General features: G+C 39.0%; 7 protein-coding genes across 13 annotated transcripts in view; 5 read left to right on the top strand and 2 right to left on the bottom strand.

Annotated features, from left to right (window-relative positions):
* Window positions 1-1552, top strand: part of LOC108898603 (enoyl-CoA delta isomerase 1, mitochondrial) — a 65636-nt gene extending 64084 nt beyond the window's left edge. For all 4 annotated transcript variants that reach the window (XM_051073768.1, XM_051073766.1, XM_051073767.1 and 1 more), the window contains one exon: window positions 360-1552. In XM_051073768.1, the coding sequence (XP_050929725.1) occupies window positions 360-526 (167 nt within the window). In that variant the 3' untranslated portion in view covers window positions 527-1552. The remainder of the gene's footprint in view (window positions 1-359) is intronic.
* LOC108898613 (N-alpha-acetyltransferase 60) overlaps window positions 1-23926 on the top strand; it is a 92555-nt gene that overhangs the window by 52333 nt on the left and 16296 nt on the right. Inside the window, exon 1 of one of the 2 annotated variants that reach the window (XM_051073771.1) lies at window positions 8179-8328. The exons of the other annotated variant lie outside the window; for it this stretch is intronic. The gene's annotated coding sequence lies outside the window, so the exon portion shown is untranslated. Of the gene's footprint in view, window positions 1-8178; window positions 8329-23926 lie in introns of those variants that run through there. 2 annotated transcript variants of the gene reach the window in all.
* Window positions 1-23926, top strand: part of LOC108889280 (N-alpha-acetyltransferase 60) — a 92555-nt gene that overhangs the window by 52333 nt on the left and 16296 nt on the right. Inside the window, exons 1-7 of one of the 3 annotated variants that reach the window (XM_018685654.2) lie at window positions 8179-8328; window positions 9592-9707; window positions 10139-10268; window positions 11177-11273; window positions 12103-12337; window positions 12573-12738; window positions 12845-14794. In XM_018685654.2, coding sequence (XP_018541170.1) covers window positions 9598-9707; window positions 10139-10268; window positions 11177-11273; window positions 12103-12337; window positions 12573-12729 — 729 coding nt within the window. In that variant the 5' untranslated portion in view covers window positions 8179-8328; window positions 9592-9597 and the 3' untranslated portion in view covers window positions 12730-12738; window positions 12845-14794. Of the gene's footprint in view, window positions 1-8178; window positions 8329-9591; window positions 9708-10138; window positions 10269-11176; window positions 11274-12102; window positions 12338-12572; window positions 12739-12844; window positions 14795-23926 lie in introns of those variants that run through there. The other 2 variants (XM_051073773.1, XM_051073774.1) reach the window with 2 other exon arrangements.
* Window positions 1-23926, bottom strand: part of LOC108898604 (deoxyribonuclease-1) — a 90340-nt gene that overhangs the window by 58565 nt on the left and 7849 nt on the right. The gene's annotated exons all lie outside the window — the stretch shown is intronic.
* On the bottom strand, window positions 1964-6743 carry LOC108889279 (deoxyribonuclease-1). Its single transcript, XM_018685652.2, has 9 exons — window positions 6588-6743; window positions 5295-5433; window positions 4570-4658; window positions 4355-4441; window positions 3784-3899; window positions 2825-2937; window positions 2562-2716; window positions 2388-2481; window positions 1964-2145 (listed from the first exon to the last, which is right to left on the bottom strand). The coding sequence occupies exons 2-9, from the start codon at window positions 5430-5432 to the stop codon at window positions 2095-2097; spliced, it is 843 nt and encodes a 280-aa protein (XP_018541168.1). The 5' UTR covers window position 5433; window positions 6588-6743; the 3' UTR covers window positions 1964-2094.
* Window positions 17304-23926, top strand: part of LOC108889395 (calcium-regulated heat stable protein 1) — a 77315-nt gene continuing 70692 nt past the window's right edge. Inside the window, exon 1 of the mRNA XM_051073776.1 lies at window positions 17304-17453. The gene's annotated coding sequence lies outside the window, so the exon portion shown is untranslated. The remainder of the gene's footprint in view (window positions 17454-23926) is intronic.
* Window positions 17305-23926, top strand: part of LOC108898614 (calcium-regulated heat stable protein 1) — a 50418-nt gene continuing 43796 nt past the window's right edge. Inside the window, exon 1 of the mRNA XM_051073777.1 lies at window positions 17305-17453. The gene's annotated coding sequence lies outside the window, so the exon portion shown is untranslated. The remainder of the gene's footprint in view (window positions 17454-23926) is intronic.

The following is a 23926-nucleotide window of genomic DNA, read 5'->3' as shown; positions in this document are numbered from 1 at the left end:
TGGGCGTGTCTCATGGCAACAGTTTAAGAGCTGGCTTGGAGATGCATTGTCACCTTCTATGGTGCTCTCACACACTCGGTGTTGTGCTAGACCCACGTTGACTGGCCTGCATCCTGTCTGCATGTTTCCTGTTTGTTCAATAAGTTAAGCAAATACCATACACAGCTTGTGTGATGTTATACGCAATCATGTATGATTTTATTTAATCTTGTAAAGAACAACAGCCTGGCCAAATATTAGTATTTTTCTCAGTGAGTCATGTCGCTGAAAAACCATCCAGAATCCATTTAAAGGCCAATGGAGACTTAACTCCAGCTTTGGAGTCAGTGAGCAAAACTGTTTATCCGTTCATTTTACAGACCACGCCAGACAGATCACCAAGTCCATGATGAGGAAGCCAACCATCGACAAGCTGACATCCAAGAGAGAGGCTGACATCCAAAACTTTGTCAGCTTTATCACCAAAGACTCCATTCAGAAGTCACTCCGCATGTACCTGGAGATGCTCAAAAAGAGAAGGGGCTAGAGGAGTGTGGGGAGCCTATAAAATGACACTGACATAAACACATTTTAGGGACATTTTGACACTAGTTTAACACATTCACTGTCACGTGTTCCTTGGCGTCAATTATGCTGGAATCCTCACATACAGCTCTCGGCAGCTCATCTTCGTAACAGTGCCTAATCGGCAAAGAACCACGTTTACCACAGCGCTGTCTGATCTTCTGACACCAGACAGTAACCTAGCTAGCTCAGGGGAGACCTGCCCAGGATTGACGCTAATGATCCAGTGACAAATAGTTTCTCTTCAACTTTCTAAGAAGTTCAGTTAAAAAGTAACATTAAAAATTTAAATATAGTTTCAAACTTTACTTTATGGTTATTTTGAGATGAGTAAATAATTCTTTTAATTGACTGTGCTCTAAGCCCTGCCCTCCACTGTTACACTGCTCTGTCCTGTCTCATACACATGCAGCACATGGGCAGTTTATTGTAGCAGTGGCTGATTTACCGCTCCAAACAATGCATCTCCAAATAGCCATAAGTGAGCGAGTACACAGACCCATGCGCTCATTTCTGACCAAGAGCAGTGTATATGACAACTTCTGCTAGCAGCCTATAGTGTGACTTGTTATTGTTTCTAGCTCACTCTTTTTTTGCATCCTCAAACAGAGCAGCACTGCTCATGTGAAGCTGATTTGAGGATCAGTACACACTCTCATCACTATTGAAATGCCAGTTATCCCTCTTACTACAGCCCCATTCACACTTACACATGTGGAGAAATCCAAAGTTTGACAGGTCTGCCATGCCTAGCTACAGTTGTTTGGGGGTCACTGTCTGGGTGGAGAGGTTTAGCAAACAGTCAATTGTCATAGGTCTTCACTATCTAAAGTGCCTAGCCTTACTGTACCTTCCAGAGCCATAACAACTAATGAAAGTAACCTTGGGTACATTTGAACAGCCTACAGTGGTGAAGCCTTTGTCATCTCTTTGTCTACATGTATTTTTTCTGACTGCGTTCTGTGAATAAATGGGTGGAATCATGTCAGCAGATTGAATTGTGTTTTTAAATGGTCAAATTTACAGTTTATAGTTTTGGCAGTAATTGATGTCATATAATAAAGCAGTACTATTGTTTGGGAGCCAAGACAGACTGCTAATATGCACATAGTTTCAGTTTTATAAGCTAGTGTTTGTGGGACTTTGGTCACTGTCTAATAAAGGTGAATGGACTTTGGTTAGCCTTTCTTGAAACATGACAACAGCAGAGTCATTGTCCCAGATACTCAGAATAAACATTGCATGTTTCTTCAGTAGAAACCAGTTTCAAATGTAAAATGCTCTTAGTAAATGTTAGTAAATGTTCAGACGAGGCTTCTTTGTCACATGCCTCACTTTTCATGTACTTCAATAAGAGACTTCTCATCCCTGTTTTAAGAAGCAAGTGTGCAATGACACAGACTGGAAGACGTGTTTATTTTGGTCTGGCTTTGTGGTTGGTGAGAGTCCTTCCACTAAATAGCCACCATACAGATTCAGCCTGGAGACCTGCAGAGCGGTTGTTGTAGTCAGAATTCAGGCAGCATGCTCCTAGCCAATCAGCTTCACCTCCACAGGGAAATGGTCACTGACATCCAATGCCTGAGAAAGACAGAGAAAACAACATTCCCTTACAGCACAATTTGTGGTCGGTCCAGTTTAGCATAGTTTATACAGTTAAACAGTAAACATGTCTTTTCCATATGCAACATTATGTACTGTAAAACTCTAAAGGTTGAAATAAAATACCTTTTTCAACAGCCTCACTCAAAGACTATAATGTTGGACTCAACATAACTTGAAGTAAATTGTATTATAAAAGATTAAAGTTAGAGCTGTTTTACCAGGTCATGGCTGAGATTTAAGTCCACCATGTAGTTGTAAACCTCAGCACTGCTTTGATCTACTCCCTTCATCATGTCAGTAGTGACCACAATCCTGCAAATGCAGAATAAGAGATGTGATTAAGAGTCAGTGTTTGTGTGTGCATCCAAGTGCTGGTGTGTGTTTGTTTGTACCTGTCATAAGGGCAGTTAGTGTGTGACACTGTGGTGTCAGCATCATTGGGTATCAGCCAGTGGAAACTCTTATCTGTGAAGAGGCGAATCTGCTGCCACTCAGAGCCCGTCACATAATTGCAGCCTGCGTTGAAGTCACCCAGCAGAACAATGTCCTGCAGAGAGTGTGATTAACCTCAGTGCATATTTTACTAAATGTATCTTCTGCTCTCCATCTTTCTTTTGTGTGTGTTGGTTTTTGAAGACTTGAAGAGAGTATTCACATTGGTGTTCCAGTGATTGCGGACATCAGCCACCACATCATAGAGAGCATCCACTTCCTTCACTGCAGAGCTTGGAGAGGTGTGCTGAGGGATCAGAGCAAAGTTCTTCACAGCTACAAAACAGGGAGGAAAGGAGGAGTGAATCAAGAGAGGGATGTATTGGGTGTGGCAGGCATGAATCATAGTGAAATTACAATGAGTTTACTGGCTTTTTAATTTAGAAAGACAGGGCTTTTGTACACTTTATTATGTCAAAAACTGAAATGTCTTAGTTGTAAAAGTATTCTGAGCCTGTTGGAATTGTGCTCAGGTTTGTCCTGTTTGCTTTATTTACCCTTGAGATGTCTAGGACTTGACTGGACTCCAACTGTGGCAAATTGAATTGACCTGACATAGTTTAGAAACACACATACGCCTGTGTATATACAGTCCCACAATTCACACTGCATGTCAGGATAAAAACAAAGCCATGTCATCCAAGGGACTCAGTTTGGAACGACCAGGACTCTTCCTAGAATTGGCTGTTCAGTTAAACTGAGCTAAACTGAACTCTGGACAGAACTCCAACCATTATGTCTGGAAAATATCACATTTGTAGTACCATCCCTTCAGTCAAACATGGTGGTGGCAGCATCATGTATAGGAGTACTTCTCTGCAGTAGGGACAGGGAAGCTGAGTGCAACCAAATACAGAGAAGCCCCTGAAAAAATCCTGCTCCAGAGTGCATGTGACCTGAGACTGGGGTGACCAGTGGCATTGGGACAATTCTGACTGTCCTTGAGTAGCCCAGCCAAAGTCCAGACTTAAACCCCACAGATCATATCATCTGACAAGTGTGATGCTTTGTTCTCAGTTGATCATCTAATACATGAGAAAATCTCCATCACTGCTGTCTGACAGTGAAAGAGCAGTATTACTCTCTGTTACTCTCTGTTTGTTACACTCTTCCAGAACCTACCGGTGTATTTGGAGGAGAACATGACAACAAAAGGCTCTCTGATGAAGGTGTCTGTCCCACAGGGTTCACAGCCGTCATCGTAGGTGTAGCTTTTAACCACAGACACTGTGTTCTCCCTGGAAAATAAGACACCTCTTAATCACATCTGTTACTGTAGTCAAAATTAGCTCCACCTAGACCAGATACCACATCAAAATGCCTTTTCAATGTTTGCATCAGCAATAATAATCTTATAATGTTGTAAAAGTATTACACCAACAATGGCCAATCTGCTACATTATGCTGTATGAATAGTTTTGATATTTTAAGTACATTTTGTTAATACTTTTTGTATTTTTACTTAAGTAAAATCTTAAATGAAGGGCCTTTAGTTAACATTGTTGTGTGGATATTTTTACTTAAGTATAGGATCCTCTAGTTTTCTGCCACTGCTCATACGTAGGACAAAGACACTGTGCAGCGTTGAATTAAATAAAACTTAGAGCTGAAATATTTCTGTTCACTGATGTGGGATCTCAGTAAAGGAGTTCTAGAAAATATTTGTTTACCATTGTAATGGCCCTTTGTGTACCTGTAGAGGAAGAGATATCTCTCCTTGTAGGAGCTGCGACCCAGAGGCTCGCTTACGATGTGCCCATACCTGAACGGTGGAGAACCTCTGGGAAAATAAACACACAGGTATATAGATGAAGAGCATCATAACATGAGTTAAGGAGCTTTCTATAAATTTCTATAGAAGGCCACCATATTTTGGCCCTGCACATGTTTTTATAAGGTGTGTCTAACTTGTTGACATGCTCCATGAGTTTTTTGGTTGCTGACAGATCATTGTCTCTGACCTCCTGGATCAGAATGATGTCATAGCGGTGGACAATCTGTAACACACCCAGAAAGCACAAAACATATCTGATCAAACTTTGTGTGTCTTTTTTGTATTATATTCTGTAGCCTCTGTTTTCCAGTTTGTATGCTCAGTAGTTGTTCTAGGTGGTAAAGAGGCACTTCACTAATAAGAACAGTTATATTGTGTAATGTCCTCTGGCTCTGGGATAACTTTCTTAAGTCTGAGAAATAACCCTGATAGTGATCATAGTGATGTTGAGGAGGTAAGAGAACGTGGTCATTTACCAGTCAAAGAGGGTCTAAAGAAACAATGCTATTGGTTGCATTATGGGAAATGAAGGATCCAGAGCTTAAATCTTGACTCGCACTAGGGACTAAGATTCCCCCAACTTTATGGCTGTGTAATCCCAAATTGCCGGAGTGCCCCTTTAATCTCCAGATTCCTCATCAACATTACAGTATTCTCACTAAATTTAAAGACATGCTTGTATTTATAACATGCTGTCAACTTATCACAGTGGATGGGAGGGCAACTGTAGGCTAAACTATGTGGTATTTTAGTCACTCAGCACCCTTCAAAATAGATTGTCTTCATATTACAAATAAGAGTATTATAGGAAAGATGAGATACTGATGAGCTCTGTATACAAAACAGTGGAGTTTCAGACCGTGCTGATGATGTTCATCAGAGTGGTGTTTGAGGCCTTCTTGTCTCCAAATGATTTGATGTTGAATGCTCCCAGCAGCAGAGAGGTAGACAGATGTAACAGGGTCAAGAAGAGACCCAAAGCACACACCAAACGCATCCTAGGCCAGAGGGGTCAGACATGTAGATTAACAAGTCATTTCCCCCTTGTTTTAAAGGAATCGTCTATTCATATCTATGCACATGGCCCAGTGGTGCACCCAGTTTATTACTGACATGATTTAACCAGTGTATTAGGAGTTGGCATGACTGGTTCACTACAAAAATATGATTTTCAACATTTGCACATCAAAATCAATGTACAACTGGAAACGGAAAAAGATCAAATAATGTTCCCCTGTTGTGCCTCTTTATGCAAAGCTCCAAACTGGATCAAATGAATCAGATTAACATCTTTCCTTGTCACCACATATTGTTCAGTCATATGATCTGCAGCTAATTAAACAGATCTTTATAAATCATAATTAGCCTAAAATGGCTGCCAGACTTATTCTTCACTGTTCATAGTATTACTGATATGCATAACTGTCTTTTTCAGCTGTATTAATGTACTCTGGTACTCTGGTACACATTCAGCATATATCCCACTCAGTATGTGGACAACTAGTTATCCTTGGACCTAACTCTGATATTGAGGGCTTCTGTAAAATGGAACAAGCTGTCTTAGGATCGCTGAGTCGGTAGTGCTCCAAATGTAATGGATTGCAGGGAATACTTGTAGTTAAATGTGCAGTTGTATGATCAGTCACATGACCATTAAAGCCTCTCCTTCCCTGTGTTGTGGGAGTGAGAGGTGGATACAACACCTGCACCCCTGAGCACATGAAAACGTGACCCCTATCTGCAGCGTAGTGTTTGACGTGATGCTGATCACAGGTATTTTTCATGTTGGGTAAAATATTACTCGGTTGGACAATATATTATCCTGTTGCCCTGACTACACTGGCTCACTGGAGCTAGTGTGTAAGTGATTCTTGGGCAAAGGTTGTAAAATCTGGAAATAATCTAGCTGATACAGTGTGGTTTAATCTTGCATACACTGTATATATATCACATTTGGTCAGCCAGAGTAAAACCATATCCGATGTTAGTGTAACACCATTAAGTACTATTTGTCCCTTTAAAGTAACATGGCAGAATGAAAACAACAATGGAAAATAAAGCAGTATATTGCATTACAAAGCCTGGAAGAATGAACATTTCTGCTTGAATGTGCTGTATTTGCATTAAAGAAGAGTCAGAGGTGCATAGCTACCTGTTTCTGGGAGTCCCAGCGAGAGAGAAGTAGGCCTGTTGTAAGTAGAGCACAGAGACTTACTTGTGTCAATCCCTGAAAGCACTACAATTTATGCAGAACCACTGATAGCATCTCGTGAAGTTTTTGTTTACCTGCAAGTGCATGTGACTGGGTCAAGCTGGGGAGGAGTGAAGAGAGGAGGAGTGTTGTCGATGGAGTGCAAGTTTTTCAGGTGATATATATATATATATATATATATGCATCACATCTCTGAAAATATCATGGAAACCTAAAACCTTTTCTTTTTTTCACTCTCACATCTGTATGACACTGGGTTTTTAATTCCTATTTACAATATTTCCAATGCAATGCTTTATTTCTATGACAGCAGTGATGAAAACATTTAGGAAAAAATACCAAAACCATTTGAAAACAATAAATGTTCAAATTTGCAGTGTAGTCGTACTGTAAGCTAATCCAACTAATTAAAGAGGACCCACCTGTTGAACTTGACTGCACAGTGATCAATAGAGGCTATTTTTAACTGCTGTGTTTGAAGTAGCAATGAGAAGGCAGCAGATGGTATAAATAAATGATAAAGAGAGTTGATTTAAGGTTGTGTGATGGAAAGTTTCTGTTCTTTGAAGCCACGTTTACATGATTTTCATGCCAAAATGAACATAGTAATAAACAAGTAATCTTCTGCCATTAAGTCTGAAGACATTCCCTTGTATTTTCCGAATGACTGAGTAAGTTAAAGTTGCTGAATATTGACAGCAATAGGTGTTTCTCACTCATTGAAATTAATATTTATTTTAATATTCATAATATTAATATTCATTTATTAATACTTTTTTCTGCATTGACAGAGGTAGATATATTTTATCTCTAATATTCATACAATATATGAAGACCAAAATGCAGGAAACAGCAATAGCTGCAGATTTTTTAAATATCACTGTGAAATCACAGAAGTGCAGTAACTGAAAATAATTCTGTTAGCAAAAAAGATCATGTACTGAAACCAAAATTTTGCAAGTGCATATGGACAGTGACACTGTGAATGTGTTTCAGTGCACTCAGGGGGTATCTGGATTTTTGTTTTCAAAGTTGAGACAAAATTTAGGTTGAATACAGCTCAGTACTTCTCAGTACCCATTTCGGTTTAGTATCCTCATCACATATTTGTGTGCATGGTGGCAAGTTCAATCAAAGTTTCAAATTTTGATACTTTTAGTGGCCTAGAGATGTACAATTATCCAGTAATTCACTAGCAAAAAAAAGTAAAGATGTACAGCACATGCATTTTGAGTTACTTTAACTCACAGCAGGCCTACATAAACAGAGGTAAATTAACAGATCATTTTATCAGTGACTTTAATCTGGGAGGCAAGAGATGTGATGGATGTCACATTACTGACAATCTTTAGTCTGTAGTCCACACTTCAGTCCAATGGGTGGCGGTAAACCATTAGTATGTTAGATACTAACTGACTCGTCAGTAGAAGAAAACGCCTCAGAGTGACGCTATTCTGTGTAACGGCCACAAACAGGAAGAAAACAGACAGTTCTTCCAAAGCAGAGGGAGGTTGGGCTAGCTTAGCAGCCTGTTTTACACTGGTACAGTAATGAAACGGCCTTGAGAGGCAGGAATAAACTGGTGTTTTATCATGCAGTATCCGGAGTAGTGACTGTATCCACCGATACTCAGAAAATATAATTCTCCTCGACTTTCCTCCGGTCCGAGTGTTTAAACAAGGTACGTTAGCATAGCAACAGAACGTTAGCTAACGTTAGCAGATGTTAGCTTCTAGCTAATTAGCTGGCAGCTGAAGTACTTGAAAGAGCTGCTGTACCGGGTCACTGCGTTTTCGTCTTTTGACTTGTGACTGTGTTTGTTCGTACTGATTCATAATTTTATTAACATGCTGATATGTGGTTAAACCTGCTGGAGGAACAGAGGTGCTGTTGACAGAAGTAGAAGCAGGGTTCGGCAACATCAGCTGCTGTTCAAACGTGTCTGACACAGTCACAAAAGATGCAGAAAGTAATAAGTCTTGTTGTTTTGAATAAATGTGTCATGTAGACAGCAGAAATATGAAACTGAAGCTAATCTCTCTGTTTGAGTCTGGATCCTGCTCACTTTTATGTATGTATTTCTCAAACATAAATATCTAACAGTTGATGATTTGATATTCCTAAATGTGAGAACTCACTGCTTTTATCTGGCCTGACATTACTGTGATTTTTTTGTTAGTTTTCTGAAGTGTTATGCAAGCAATCATTTAATAAAAATAAAAAATATAGAGAATAGAAAAAAATCACTAATGAAAATAACCACTAATTGCAGCCTTACTTTCGTTCAAAATAAAGTTAAAAATGCCACAAGTTGATTGGTTCCAGCTTCTGAAATGGGAATCTTTGCTTGTTTACTTGGTCCTCTATGATATGTCACTGTGTCTGTGGGTTTGGACTTGTCAGTCAAAGGAAACAAACATATGTTAATATATATGTTATCTTTGGGTTTTGGGAAATTGTGGGAATTGTGGCCTTTTTTTATAATCATTAATTGCAGCCCTCTAAGTGATTTATTGGTTGTTAAAATAGTAGTTTAATTTTCTGCTGATTTACAATTAAATTAGTTGACTAATCATTTTAGCATTTAATCTCTAGGTTTGTTTTTATTTATTCTTTATTTTACCCTTTAATAATCTTACTGGTAAACCATACTGGTTTTTAAAATTGAAATTCAATTTCATGTTTTAATTTAAGTTTTAGAGTGTATTTGACAAGATCCATATGTACTTGAATGTCAGTCAGTAAAGTGCATACAGATGCTAAGTTGTAGTCTCCACAGTCCCACACAATAATGAACATGAGAGGCTATCTCATGTCATCTTTTTCCAGAATGATCCAAACTAGTGAACCCCATTTATTTCAAGATGATCTCATAATTGTTTGTGAGAGTTACTGACACTGTGACTGACCAAAACCCTCCTGTGCTCTCTGTTGATCTGTGCAGGTGTGAATGAGTGACGTGGTGCCTCCCACAGCTCTCAGTGAAGTCCAGCTCCGCTTCCTCTGCCACGATGACATAGAGAATGTCAAGCTGCTCTGTGGTGATTGGTTCCCAATCGAGTAAGTATCATATTGAGTTAGGGATTCAGTTTTAATCTGTTACTGAATTCATGAATTTGTGACCTTTAAAATCCACTGTTGCTGTACGCTATACATAATTTGTTAAGGAAATCAACTAAAGGATCTATGATAAACATGTTTACTTTTTACTGATTTGCACTGATATATGCTCGTGCTTATTTATCTTACTAACATTTTGTAAAGAGACTAAACCAGCATTAATACCCTCAGTACCTCTTATCATACCATTATATCTGAAATACAGTAGTTGTATTCCACTCTAGTTCATTGCTAATCTCCACTTTTGCTTGACTTATTGTATATTGACTTATTGATTTATTATAGTATATTGTAAAGAATCCCTAATCCTTTTATATGAGTCCTTTACATGTCCATCCATGAATTCTAATGTGTCTGACCTTTGACTCTAGATACCCAGACTCATGGTATCAGGACATCACCTCCAACAAGAAGTTCTTCTCCCTCGCTGCCACCTTCAGAGGAGGCATCGTGGGAATGATTGTGGCTGAGATCAAAGGCCGGACCAAAGTACACAAAGAGGTGTGATGTTCATCCATGTTGCACAAAAGACAAGGCTGTTATGAACTGGCTTCTTTTAAGTTCTCTGTAGACATGGTGTTACTATAGGTATAGATAGTGCAGTTTATCCACTCTCACTCAGCTGCCATTTGGAAATGTCCTAAGTAGAACACTGACATAGTAGAGTCTGTTTTTAGTCAGCTAATTAGACAAACCAGTTGCCCTTGACTGAGTTAGACTCTGTCACAAGATGAAATAAGGGATAACCGGGTGATGAAAACGACTGATGAAAGAAGAGCTGCAACACTATCAATGTTTCCTTTTATTTTGGGGAGCATAAAAAATGAGGAACATTAAAGTCAAGTCAGTTGAATTTATATAGTACTAAATTATAACAGAAGTTATCTCGGGGCACAAAGAAGGAAGATTTTTCTTTCATTTCTTTACAAATGTCCTCTTGTTTAGATGAAATTGAACCAGTCTTGTGTCCTTGTGTACAGTTTTAAACACCGGTACTGAATGAATTCCAATCTGCTCCTCTCACTTACGGCTATTATTTTTATAAGCTATTGACGCACTTGATAGGGCACCTGGCGTCAAAACTTAATTTCCCTTTGGAACAGTATTTGCATTTTGGAATCTGCCTCCCCAGTGGATAATTTGCCTAGGCAAAGATGAGAACAGTGTAATAGGCCAGTCCCAGAGGGAATATACAGAGCATGTTCAGAGACACCAGAGCACCAAGCTGAAAGATCCTTTCAAGTGATATTTTTAAATTCAACACTGAATGTAGTTTTTATTCCAAAATCTATTGTTGATGGTTAAAATAAACCATTTTATGTTTGTAGAGAATAGTGGATCTTATTATGTAATTTCCACTCTGTCTTTGTCTGTCTGCTTCAATGTGTTTGTGTGTGTGTGTTTGATAGGATGGAGACATCCTGGCCTCCAGTTTCCCTGTGGACACACAGGTAGCCTACATCCTCAGCCTGGGAGTGGTCAAAGAGTTCAGGAAACATGGCATAGGTACAGCTCTGTGTTCCCACTGGCTCTCACACACACAGACACACACAACACTTAGTATAGTCACTTCAGTTGACATCACACTGACTTACCTTCATTATCCTGTGTAATTGTAACCACTACATGCTAAACCACATCCTTTAACCTAGCCCAGAGGTTATCAAACTTTGAGTTGAAGGGGAAGTGCAGACAGAGCGATGTGAGAAGAGAGAGGTGAGTGTACTAGAGTCCAGGATCTGAGAACATGAAATGAAAAACATCACATTCACTGACCTTATTGTGCACCTGCTTTTATACCATATACACCATATGACGCCATATAACAGACAAACATACATTTAAATAATTGAAATGGTGATACCATCAGGAAAATATTACCAGGGTGTTTGTGTGATAACTCGAACGATACTGGCCTTTTATGTGTATGATCAATAGATGCATATGTTATTAATGTCATTACTGTTAATGGAGGAGCTGGGTGTTTTTTCATATTAAGGCCCTGCTTTGGTGTAGTTTGGTGCAGAGTTGTAGACATATTGAAATGTTATATTGAAAAATGTTAAACTGTATGTAGTTTAGTCTTTTGGAACTCTGCCAACCCGTCATGAATAATAAATAGCATACAGGGGATACATGCTATGTCTCCATAACCATAATACACACTTTCATATGCAGCTGCTGGGAAAACTTGTCTCCTCTTTCTTTGTGTATCCTCTTTGTTCTGTAAAGATGCAGAGAGACGAGGAAACATTTCACCCATGACTCAGTGCACTGTCTCAGTTTCCCTCTCTCCCCCTCACTGATCAAACACACTCTCCTTCCAACCATTTAGGCTCCCTACTGCTGGACAGTTTGAAGGAGCACATCTCAACAACAGCCCAGGACCACTGTAAGGCAATCTACCTACATGTCCTCACCACCAACAACACTGCCATCCACTTCTATGAGAACAGGGACTTCAGGCAGCACCACTACCTGCCCTACTACTACTCCATACGAGGAGTCCTCAAAGATGGATTCACATATGTGCTCTACATCAATGGGGGTCATCCACCCTGGACAATATTATATCCTTTTGTGGAAGAAGAAAAGAAGTCACCTTTTGTTTAGGGGCCAGTTTGTATTTATGTTTCACACACAAAAACTTTATTTGCTCTGATGAATAGAATCTCAAATGTCTTTATTAAAGATGTCATGCTCAGATCTTTCCTCAGACACAGTTCGAGACACATCACATAGACATGTAAACTTGATAAACCAAATATAAATGTGTTTCCATGTTTCCTTAACTTATTGTCCTACTGACTATATCCAGCACATTGGTTCCACCCTGGCCAGCCTGAGCCCCTGCTCCATCCCACAGAGATTGTACCGACAGGCTCAGTCCCTGCTGCGCTCTCTGCTGCCCTGGTCCAACATCGCCTCCAAGACTGGCATACAGTACAGCAGAACAATGTGACATAACATGGTGGGTGGAAGTTGTGGTGACAGAAGCTTTACCTTTTTTGTTGTAGCTTTGTCTGTCAGTGGATGTCTAATTTAGTCTTTTTTTCTCTTATCTCCCTCTCTTTCAGGAGCACAAGTGTTCAGTTTTTCATCAGTCTTCCCCTGTACACACCAAGATGTACACACATGCACTCACATTCTTAATCACGTATGGCTTTCCACACCCTGTGCATGACACAGGACTCAGGTTCAACCTGTGTTTGACCGTTCACGTACTGGAATATTTCTCCACATTCAATATACATTTGGCACTGCTCACACATGATCCGGGTCAGCAGCTGTAGTTCTGCACCCACTACTAAACAGGGTTATTGCATTGCAACATCATTCAAAGTGCAATGTTGTGTTCACACTGACAGACCGTGCGATCTGGTAAAACCACAGGATTTCTTTTAGTTGTTCAGGTACTATACTGTCCCATATTACTCTATCCCATAATTACAGTAGTGACCTGTTGTGTTTGCCCAGTCATACCAAAGCTGAGCAGTGTCAGACCCGCTTTCGCCCCAGGCAGCAGAGCACGGTGGAGGACCTGGTTCTTTTATGTTGGCCCAGGAACACAGACGGCAAGCACAGGTCATTCTTTTGTTGAGAAAGGGGTGTAACACACACTGGGATCCCTACAGAGACTAAAGGTTCAAACCTTGTCTATCTTTCTGTCTCCCTTCATCCTGTTCACTACTGTCACAGAGACTATGTATACTGTTTGTATATTATATATACTAAGCTAATATATAAATTTCTCTCAATATGTATGTCTGTTCTATGCTGTCAGTAGGCCTAGTTGGAAGATAACCCATCCATTTCCCTTTCCAGATCCAGAGTCAATTCCAGTGTAAAATAGACACTCAGCTAAACTGGACTGTGAATCTAGTTGTGTTAATAGGCTGGTAGGGTAGAAAAAAGCTAATTGTACAGTGGAAACTTTGAGATGTAATGTAGATGGCTAATACAGTATCTTCAATAGTAACTGGAGTTTTCAGAAAGGATTCTTTCCTTTTGAAACCTGATGAAAAGATTTTTTGTTCAAAATAATTGTACTGGAAACTGAACTGTTGACCTCAGTACAGAAATATGAGGTCGTTACAGTTGCTGCTCATTCAGTACTTAGTGCAACACAGAAAACTGACACTTCACTAATTATGCAGTGCTGTTAGTCTTACAAAAAATATGATCTTAGGTCTAAGGAAAGTGGCCTTTCTACATTGTTTCAAAATGTTTCCCATGTATAATTCATACAAGAGTAAGGGAGAGTTTCTCGAGTCCTTATTTTAGAGTTTTTAAATGGTAACTGGCTACAGCCCTGTCTCTCTGCTCTTTGGCTGTAAAATTGCTGCTAATGTAGAGCAATGTCCATTTGTTTGTCCAGATTTTAAAAATATGGCCCAGATTAGATTTTTTATGTCGGCCGGTAGGAGAGATGAGAAGAAAAGGTAAAGTAATGTTCCCAGACACAAACATCATACACCCTGTGTGCCTGAGTGCATGCAGGTGTGTATGTCTGTCTGTGTGTGTATGTATATGCATACATGGTTTAGAGATTAGCACCTTGTAAGTGCCAAATGTTGGTCAGATCTGTCTATGGGAGACAAATGTAGTAAAGTTCACCCAACATGTTGACTGGTAACTTTGTAAGTGAGTAACATTGTAGTTTCTTAATTTTATTGCATTCTGTTGCACTTCATAATAAATTACAAACCTGATCCAATGTTTCAGTCAGTGAGCAAATCTTAGATTTTATATATGACATAGGACTGAAAAGGTAAAGGTGACTGTGGGAAAATTGTGCATTCAAATTTAAAAGGCAGAAGTTTCTCAATTTACCAGCCCTGGATGGGTGACTCAAAAGTAAATTTCAGACATGGTGTATGCAATAAATTTGTTTGATTTGATTGATTGTAAGGACCGAGTCCATCTGACTGCCCCTGCTGTATGACTATTTTACACTGTTCTAATATTTTCATTGTGATTATCATATTACATTGTTATAAACCTGAGCCTTGTTTTCATTCACAATATATTCGTGGAATCTGTTGTTTGTCTTAATGAGAAACTCCAGTGATTCAGTATTGCACCTACATAAATTTGGCAGGAACTTGGGACAGATTTAAAATATAAATGAATGCTCAAAAAGCAAGGCACCAGAGGCAGAGAAATCTAGACTTTTAGTAACTCCAACTACACTGGGTCCTACACTACCCATAGTGCAAATTATTAGCAACTATTGTCAGACCCTCCCTACCAAGTAAAAAACAATGTCTTTCAAACTCCCAGTGTCAAGGCTGTCTCTTAAAAGTTGATGATCACATCATCAGGGCTATTGTCTGAAACTTTGGAGATGACATTACACAATACTCATATACTGATTAGTACTCATCATGATAGATAAACTGATCTTGATGTGTAAAGAACATGGACTGCCCCTTTAAGTACATTATGAAAGGTTTCCACTGTGCCTTTATCATTTAAAACCTCTGGTGCCATAGAGGTACAATAACAGCATTAGCATCCTGCCAAAGCAGTCCATTGTAAGAATCTAAGCACTTTGAGGGAACAGAAGGAAATTGGTTGATTTCTCTCATTAAGACTCATTCATTTTTAATGTTGAGTGCATATGAAATGGCTATGCTTGGGCCCAGGATCATAAGGGGTTTCTGTACATAATGAGGTTTCAATAATGGTGTTATAATTCCTCAATGGGTTCCTATGCCTGCCTGTGTCTTGAGAGACATAGACATCATAGTTTCATATATTGCATATTCCAAAGATGAAAATTTACTTTTAAATGTGATTATCTAAAACACAGAAAGAAAATTAAAGTCTGCATTTTGTGGTAAATCTTCGGTAGATGTACAGTTTAATCTGACCTGTACATTACTGTGGAGTTTGCTGGGGTAATGAATTGAGGATAGCTGTTAAACATGTTCCTCTTATGTTGACTGTTTGAGCTATGAAAAGGTGAGGCTGGACTGACATGTTCTGTACCAATCTGGTTTTAAAAGGCCAAGAGGATCCTGATCGTTTTCTGTGGTACACTGCTGTTCAACAGTCATGTTATCAATATTGCAAAGGATCTGAGATCATCATTATGCTTAGTCACCATGAAGCAGATGAAGCAGGGGATAGATATCTTCAACACATTGTGCTCTCTGTGTCATAAGCATTTATCAGCAAGATGTGATTAACTATATTAATTTCAAACTCAATGTTTTGCATATGACAGGAAAATTAGGAGCAGGTGGTGTGATCAGATAATCATTTTTCTTTAGCACACGTGTAATTTTTATTCATTGTAACACTTATCAAAATGGCAGACCAGTTTTATAGTTGATGGATGCTTCTTTTTGGAATTGAATATAATTGAATGAAACCAAATATGATCCTCTGTGGCAGCGTTGCTTTAATGAATAAGTCACTTGTCTTTAAAGTCATTTGTCACGTGGTGTGTTTTTGTTAAACTTCTTTGTACAACTGAAGGACAGATGGGAGGTGAGTGTATCAGCCTCACATATTGTCCGATTTGAACATACTGTCTTCCCACTCTCTCTTTCCTGAGGCAATGCCACTATATATGCTCTGTTCTGCTCCTGCTCTCTTTGTTTTTACCTCTTGGGTCGTACAAAAAGGGTTCAGTAGTCTGTGGTGAGGATAAAAGAGTTCAATTAAACAGGGAACTGTAGTTATTACATTACACAGCTACAGAAGTGGAGCTGGGCATTGTGTTTTAGCATAGAATTCAGAGTTTTACAATGTAACCATGGAGCACAATCAGTGTTAATCCAACAAAAGCCACATTAAACCCAAAGTGTGAACAGAAAGACTTGACTATGAAAAGTACAGTTATGTCTCCCTCTGCTGAATGTGAGGAGGTCCTTCATGTGAATCTTGTCATTATCTAGTGAGATGCTTTATTTCCCATTCAAGTCTCATATATATATATATATATATATATATATATATATATATATATATATTAAATTATTATTATAGATTATTTATTCTTGTTAATTTTGTAAATGCATCATAGGGTTTATTCTTTTACAAGAATCTTTTTTTCATTGTCTTCTAGGAGACATGGTTGTTCAGTGTTCTTAATGTGTAGAGAGATATGTGCAAAGTAAAACGTCATTAAAAATGTACAAACTTAACCTTTGTTTTAAAGAAACATGTATTTAATTATTGTATTTATTAATTCATTTATTCACCGGGCTTACATTTATTTTTAAAATGTATTGAATACATTTTATGTAAGTTTTTATTTCTTTGTTTCCTCACAGAAATAGGCTTCCATATAAATCACCAAAACCATCTCAAACTGCCAAATTTTAATTTATCCATATTTGTAAGGGCATATTGGAAAGTTTGTTTACGGTACACGATGTGGTTTTGAGGTCGCACTGTGGTGTCCGTTACGGTAAAGAGCTCACATTTGACGTCACTATGGACTCACGCCCATTCAGAAACAGAGCGAGAGAGTGTGTGGGGGAGAGAGAGAGAAAGTATTTACGCTGCTTCACTCTCGAATAGTGAACCTTATCACTGTCAGGTCCCGAACAGCGGTGGGACAAACTAAACTGATACTCAGCCAAGCTCAACTTAGAATTTTTGTTTTGCTTTCTTGGACGCGTTTTCTAGGGGTCGAGAACACCCTTCAGTCCTGAAGTTGGAGGACGCAAGGTGAGTGATGCGCGTTTGTAAATACTTTCAAACAACAAACTGACAGTGTTTGCTCCGTGAACGCCACTCGAACAATTCTCCCGGCAGCTGGGGGAAAAACTTCATTTGTTATCATACGCTAGTAGTCAAGTCAAATGATAAATTACATTAGAAGCTGCAAATGTGGCTTATATATCGTTAATGAATATTTTTGTTGTAAAATGGAAAAGCGGAGTTGCTGTCAAGATTCTCTTTCCAACTTTATCAGTGGCGTTCAAGTTCACTGATTTCCATACTTTTTCCTTTCCGTTACGGATTGTGTTTTCCTGGCGCGAGCTTTCCTTGGGAGGTGGGGGCAAACAAGGAAAGAAGGGGACACCAGCCAACGACACAGAGACTGTGTGTGTGTGTGCGTGTGTGTGTGTGTGTGCGTGCGTGCGTGCATGCATGCGTGTGCTCTGTGTCATCCAATTACCTCTTCACACAAGTCTGAGTCGATGCTGTGTGTGTGGAAAAACAGAAGCTTTCATTGAGGGACTTGAAAAGGTTTTCTCTCAACACAGCCCCCTCATTCGGAGTTAATGAAGTGCTGGAAGATGAGCTTCTGTGGGCGCTTAAGAGCTGTAGGATTTGCCAGTATCTATCTGCAGCTCATTATATGACCTGTGTGTGTGTGTGTGTGTGTGTGTTGTCTAGGTATTACTCATGTTGTTGTTGTTGCAGCGACATTAGAAAAAGCAAACCCCTGCAATGTAAATAATAAAATGTAAGGTGAAAATAAATTCTAAGGTTAACAAGGCAGGGGTAAGGCAAGTAGTAGTTACAGTTAAGGTTAGAGTAAGGCTGGAGGAAATGAATGTAACTCAATGTAATGTACTGACAGAGTGTCTGCCTGTCTGCCTGCCTGCATTAACCACACAGGAGAGCAGAAGTGGAGGGAGAGCACTTGTTTTTAAACCCTGGTTCAGGCCTGTTGTTGGTTGAAACAAAAAACATCAACTGATGTGATGGGCAAGGCATGCGTGTGAATTAGGTTGTGTTGTGGTTGTGTGTGCGTATTTAAAAAAAAAAAAAAAAGTCTGAAATTTCTAATGAGGGGTTGTGACTGGGTATCATGACAGTTTCATCAGCAAGGGTTTTTGTCTGAAAGGGTGAGGTGCTCCCTCCCTACACATATCTACACACACTTTAAAAATAGACAGATTTGCAGGTCTGATCTTTATCAGACTGAGTCTGGGTTTAAAAGATTGAGGTTGAACTAGTTGTTGTTGTTGAGCGCCTGCGTCTATACTGCATGTTTTAGCTTGTTCAGAGGTGTTTAGGGGCTTACAAGACACTGAGTTGCCTAAAGTGAAGAGGCCCCTTATATATACAATACACTGCATTCTAGCAGACCTTAGTGTGAAAGCAAACAAATATGCTGAAATGATCTTTGTCCATTTTGTATTTCAATGTGGTCTTTTTATTCACATGAATAACTTCTCAAATGTGAACAACATGATCTCATATTTAGATATTACTAGATACTGGAACAAGGAGGCATCCCATTCTGGGACTAATGGGCATGATCAGTTGGATGTCAAACAAACTGACTTTGGAATGTTGCTAAACCTCACACGCAACAGTCCTTTTCTCAGGTGTTCCTGGAGCTGGTTCATCACCATCCACATTTACTTTCATTATTTTTTAGCTACTATATCCAGAGCAGCCCTCCTATTTTCTTCTGTGGAGTGTTGTTTAAGGTACTATTGAGGTAATTAAATACTCTAAGGGAAATCCACTGGAACAGATTAATGTATTTAAAGGCTTATCAGATGCCCAAACACTCCACAATAGTCACATAATACTGATAGGATTTTACAGATCTGGAAAATTATCACTCTGTGATCTTTACCTCACAATGATTGAATGGTTAAGTGTAGAAATACGGTGTTCACGTCACAAAGTAATCTAACTGTGCTTAAATTTATTTGATTGGCTTGTTGGTTGTGTCATGTCGTATGACATCAGGTTGAGTCTGGTTAAACATTTTCGCCTGACGACCCTGCATCGTTTTGCAGGAGACCATTATGTTGATGCAAGATTTTTGAGGCAGATACTGACTGATATCAATGAATAAGCCTTTAAACCTAAACACACGACAAAAACAAATCTGCTGATATACTGGCCTGGACTTTGTGTAGCTCTATTTTTCAGGCATTGCAAATGTTCTCATGTCAGATAAACACCCTCTCAGGTGTCTCAGTAATGGCACTGTCTTCTCCTGAGCCACTGAACTGAAAGAGCAGCTGAGTTTGAATAATAAATGAAAACATGCACTGCTACATGATTCTTTATGGCCCTCAGTGTAGTGTTAACATTTCACCTGGTCAACTTAAGAGGTGTGCTCTGCGTGTGCTATCAGGTTGAGAGCTGGATGTCATTATTCACTGAGCTTACATGACACTGCAAAAAATTCAGTTTAGCCTGGCATCATAACAAAGCCAAAGGCACGCAATCTGCCGCCATATTTGTCTGCTCTGTCATAAATGCTTGTTTTCTGAATGTCCACTGTGCTGTTAACTCACTTTAAAGGCTCACCATGGTTTTTATGACCGTGCCTTTTGTAGCTGCGAAGTCAGGAGATGGAGCTTGTTGTGAAGGCCTTACATGTTGTTGTGCAATATGATCTGTTGTAATAGTCCCCTGTGAGTGCTGGCTGTAGACAATAAAGCAGTGATAATGAGAGAGGGATGGAGAGAGAGAGAGGTAGATGAGAGATGGGAGACAGAGAGCTACTGAACTGGAAAGGAGAAGTGTGAGTTTGAGCATAAAAATGCACGTATCACAGAATCTGAGCAGCTTCCACTCTTCTGCTTTCAGGCTTTTCATAAGATTTTGGAACCTGGTTGCAGGGGTTTGTTCCCATTTAAAAAAAAAAAAAAAAAAAAAAAAAAAAATTAAAAAGGAGAAAAAAGAACATTAGTAATTATATCAGACACAAGCGTGGTATCAGTCTTCCCATCTAGCTCTCAGCAAGAGAGAAAATAAGTGTGTTTCCCAAAGTGTCAAACCATTCTTCTATTTATTTCTTCATTGATTAACTTGCTGATTATTTTTTTGAATAACTGATGAATCATTTGGTCTGATGAATGTTACAAAATGACAATTACCCAGAGCCCAAGGCACCATCTTCACATTACTTGTTTCCAAAATCCAAAAATATCCATATGTACAATGACATAGACAGAGAACAGTAGTAAAAAAAAACAAAAAAAAAAAACAGAACATTTTTGCCTGAAAAGTGACCGAAACAATAATCAAAATAGCTGCCAGGTTCTGTCAATTAAATAAATTGTTGTTATGTGATTTCTTTCAGCTCTAAAGGCAGCAATTAACAGCAGCATATTATTGTTGACCAAGTATATGTGTTTGTGCAGAAAGTGAAAGATATCCATGGTAAAAGACACAAATTGTTTGGAGTTTGCATTTGGAGACAAAAAGATGTAGATGTTATGGTGTTGCATTTACCTCTGTAATCTGTGTGTATGTGAGTTGACGTGTGTGTGAATATCTGTTACCTGCTGTTTACCCAGTGGTCACATTCCACTCACTCACACTGAAATATGACTGGAATGGCTGCTGGAGGCATTTCTGTCCTTATCGCCACATCAGTCAAGGTTATATTATGGGACATGTGTGTGGCTTTTTAGCATAGGCAGAAGCAACACCAATTTACCTTTACATGCACACAACAAGCACGTTATTGGGAGGAAATCAGAGAATGTGTTTACATGCAGCTGTTCAATAATCAGTTTTCCCCTCTACTCTCTGCTATTTTTTCAACCAAGCATTACTGATATACGATGCTGCAGCCTGAAGAGTGATTTTTTTTTTTTATTTCTGTCCCAACATTTGGACTGATTATGCAGTGAGAGAACAGTCTCTGTGGTGAGAGAGCACACAGTTTGCTAAAGAGTGAAAATGCGAATTTAAGAAATTAACCTGGTATTTAGCTGTCCCTATAAATAAAACTAAGTAAAATAAGTATAGACATTTACTTTAGCTCTTGTTGGACTTTGCATGTGATTATTTTGGACAGTGGTATTCACATGTCAGAGAAAATCAGGATTACCCTGAAGATATCTTGCTGTGTAAATTCACTGGTGTCTCTCTTTCAGTCAGAAAACTGTATTTCTCATCTACTTTTATGTTTGAGAAATTAGTGTACTGCAGAAATCCAGCAATAACTAGACTACTTATGTGTATAAAAATGCACTGGCAGAGAGAGTGGCACCAGACCTAACATGTTTTTAGTATTCAGGCCAGATGTTTGTGTTGTTAATTATGGTGTTTTTCTTCAAGAAATAAAGGCTGTTTCAAACCGTATAATTTCCCATTAAAAAATGCCAAATATCAGTCTTAGCAGATGTTCAGGACAGAAAAGAGCCCTGCGTTAAATGAACGAGGCTGCCTTAGTAGGAGTGTGCCATTATATGATACTGGTGAGACATCAAATATGATCTAGGAAAGCCGGTTTGCATAGCCTCTGGTTTATGTACCTGGTTAGGTGATATGACGACATTAACATAAGGCAATGTAAATTTATCACACATGAGAGATTTTGTCACACAGCTAATCCTGTGTTATCACTATAATATCTCTGGTTGCATTGGGTCATTGTGGCAATGTTGCAAATCAGAGAGCAGGTCTGCTTAATGGCAGCATTGGATCTTTACATACTTGCATCAATATGATAATAATCCTGGTTTTTACTTTGCTGAAATAATCAAAAACAACATTCTTGTCTGGATATTTTCTCCAGAAAGTGCAAAAAAAGTTATATATCACATGCACTGGTCATCTCAGTGTACTGTAGTCTAGACCATTCTTTATCACCATTCCTGGCCAAGGCACTGCAAAGTGTTGAGAGATTGAAACCTAACTGCATGGTGCAGGAGTTCCTTATACATCGATTTTGAGGAAGACTCTTCACTTTGAGCCCTGAAGTTTAGTACCTTCACAGGTGTTGTATTACACTCTGGGACAGACATACTGCTCTGCCAGCATTGTGTAAATATATCTATATGTAGTAAAGTAGCATTGAACCTGATGATGGTACAGCACAAGTCACGACAGGACACACACAAGATCAGGTTTCGTTGTTTGTAATTAGGTTGTGCAGGGTTTGTCTGTGTGTATTTACTGCCCTGGTTTTAGTCTGCAGCAGGTACAGTATAGAACACACAACATGCATAAACGTTTGAGTACCTGAGTGGAGATTTGTACTAAAATGACACTGTATTTAGAGTACAGTAATCCATCACTTTATAGGCAATGTCAGTTTCACCTCATTTTTGTGTCGTCCGTTGGAGAGTCAGTTTTTGTCGTTGAATTTCATGAGAAATGTTTTGAACTTGAACCCATCTAATCTACGTCCATCACATTAAGTGTGTATCAAAGTACCCCATGACCTGAGTTGCTCTATAGTTTTTTATTATGTTCCGGTTGGAATGCAGTTACTGGCAGGAAGTCTTCACCCACAGGAAGTGACAAATCATAATTTGTGGCTGAAATCCAAACTGCCTCCTAAACAGCAGCAGTTAATGTGTGATCTCTGCAGAGAAAGCTGCACTCACCTCCTTCATTTACTTCATTTTTGTTGCAGCCCTCACACTCATAGATCTGTTACTCAAACAGTACTTCCTGGATTGTATGTTATTGTCTCAGTCCCTATCAGTGCAGCCCATTGTGTTGTTCTAATGCTGGCTGTTCTCCTAACCCCTCCTAGGAGAGTTAACGTAAATCCCTTCTGCTCTGTTCATTTTTGTCTCACTGGCTTGGCTGCTGTTTTTCTTTAGCTGTTTGCCTCTCTCTCCTTGTCAGTCTAACCCTGGTCTGCTTTTTCTCTTTCAGTATCTGTCATTCTTTCTTCTTCGTTGTGGGAACAATAACCCCTCCTCATCTCCACACACCCCTAAATCTTACTTAGATATCACCAGATATACCAGGATCCTGGAACATGTGTCTGCCCCATTGTTCATTCTTTTTTTATAAAGGACCTTTTACTTTCATTTTCCTCAGATATGTCTTTATATTTTAATGCCAGTGAAAGAACTACAGTTTACTATATGTACAATATATAAACAGGGTACAATAATAGGAAACTGGCAGAAATGGAATGACTGAAACTCAGGTTGAAAGTGATTTTCAGAATGCATCAGTCACAGGGTTTGTGTGAAAGTTTTGAAACACTTGCTGGTATTAGGGCATCATAGGAGGTGGTCAGTCAGCCCACAGCATGAATCCCCTGCAGAGACAGAGAGGTTTCACAAGTAAGACTGTTTCACATGTCGAAAGGCAGGCGCTTGTAACATTGTGGTGTTTCCTGTCAGTGTGTAACAGATTTTAACTTGATTGTGGGGTAATGAAGATAATTTGTTATTGTTTGAGGAGCAGCTGCTGGTTTAATTGCTGTTTGTGTCTTGGTCTGTTACTTACTGTAGAACATTACA

Source organism: Lates calcarifer, linkage group LG11 (genome assembly GCF_001640805.2).
Source record: "Lates calcarifer isolate ASB-BC8 linkage group LG11, TLL_Latcal_v3, whole genome shotgun sequence".
Taxonomy (NCBI): domain Eukaryota; kingdom Metazoa; phylum Chordata; class Actinopteri; family Centropomidae; genus Lates; species Lates calcarifer.
This window is presented reverse-complemented; position numbering and strand designations above follow the sequence as displayed.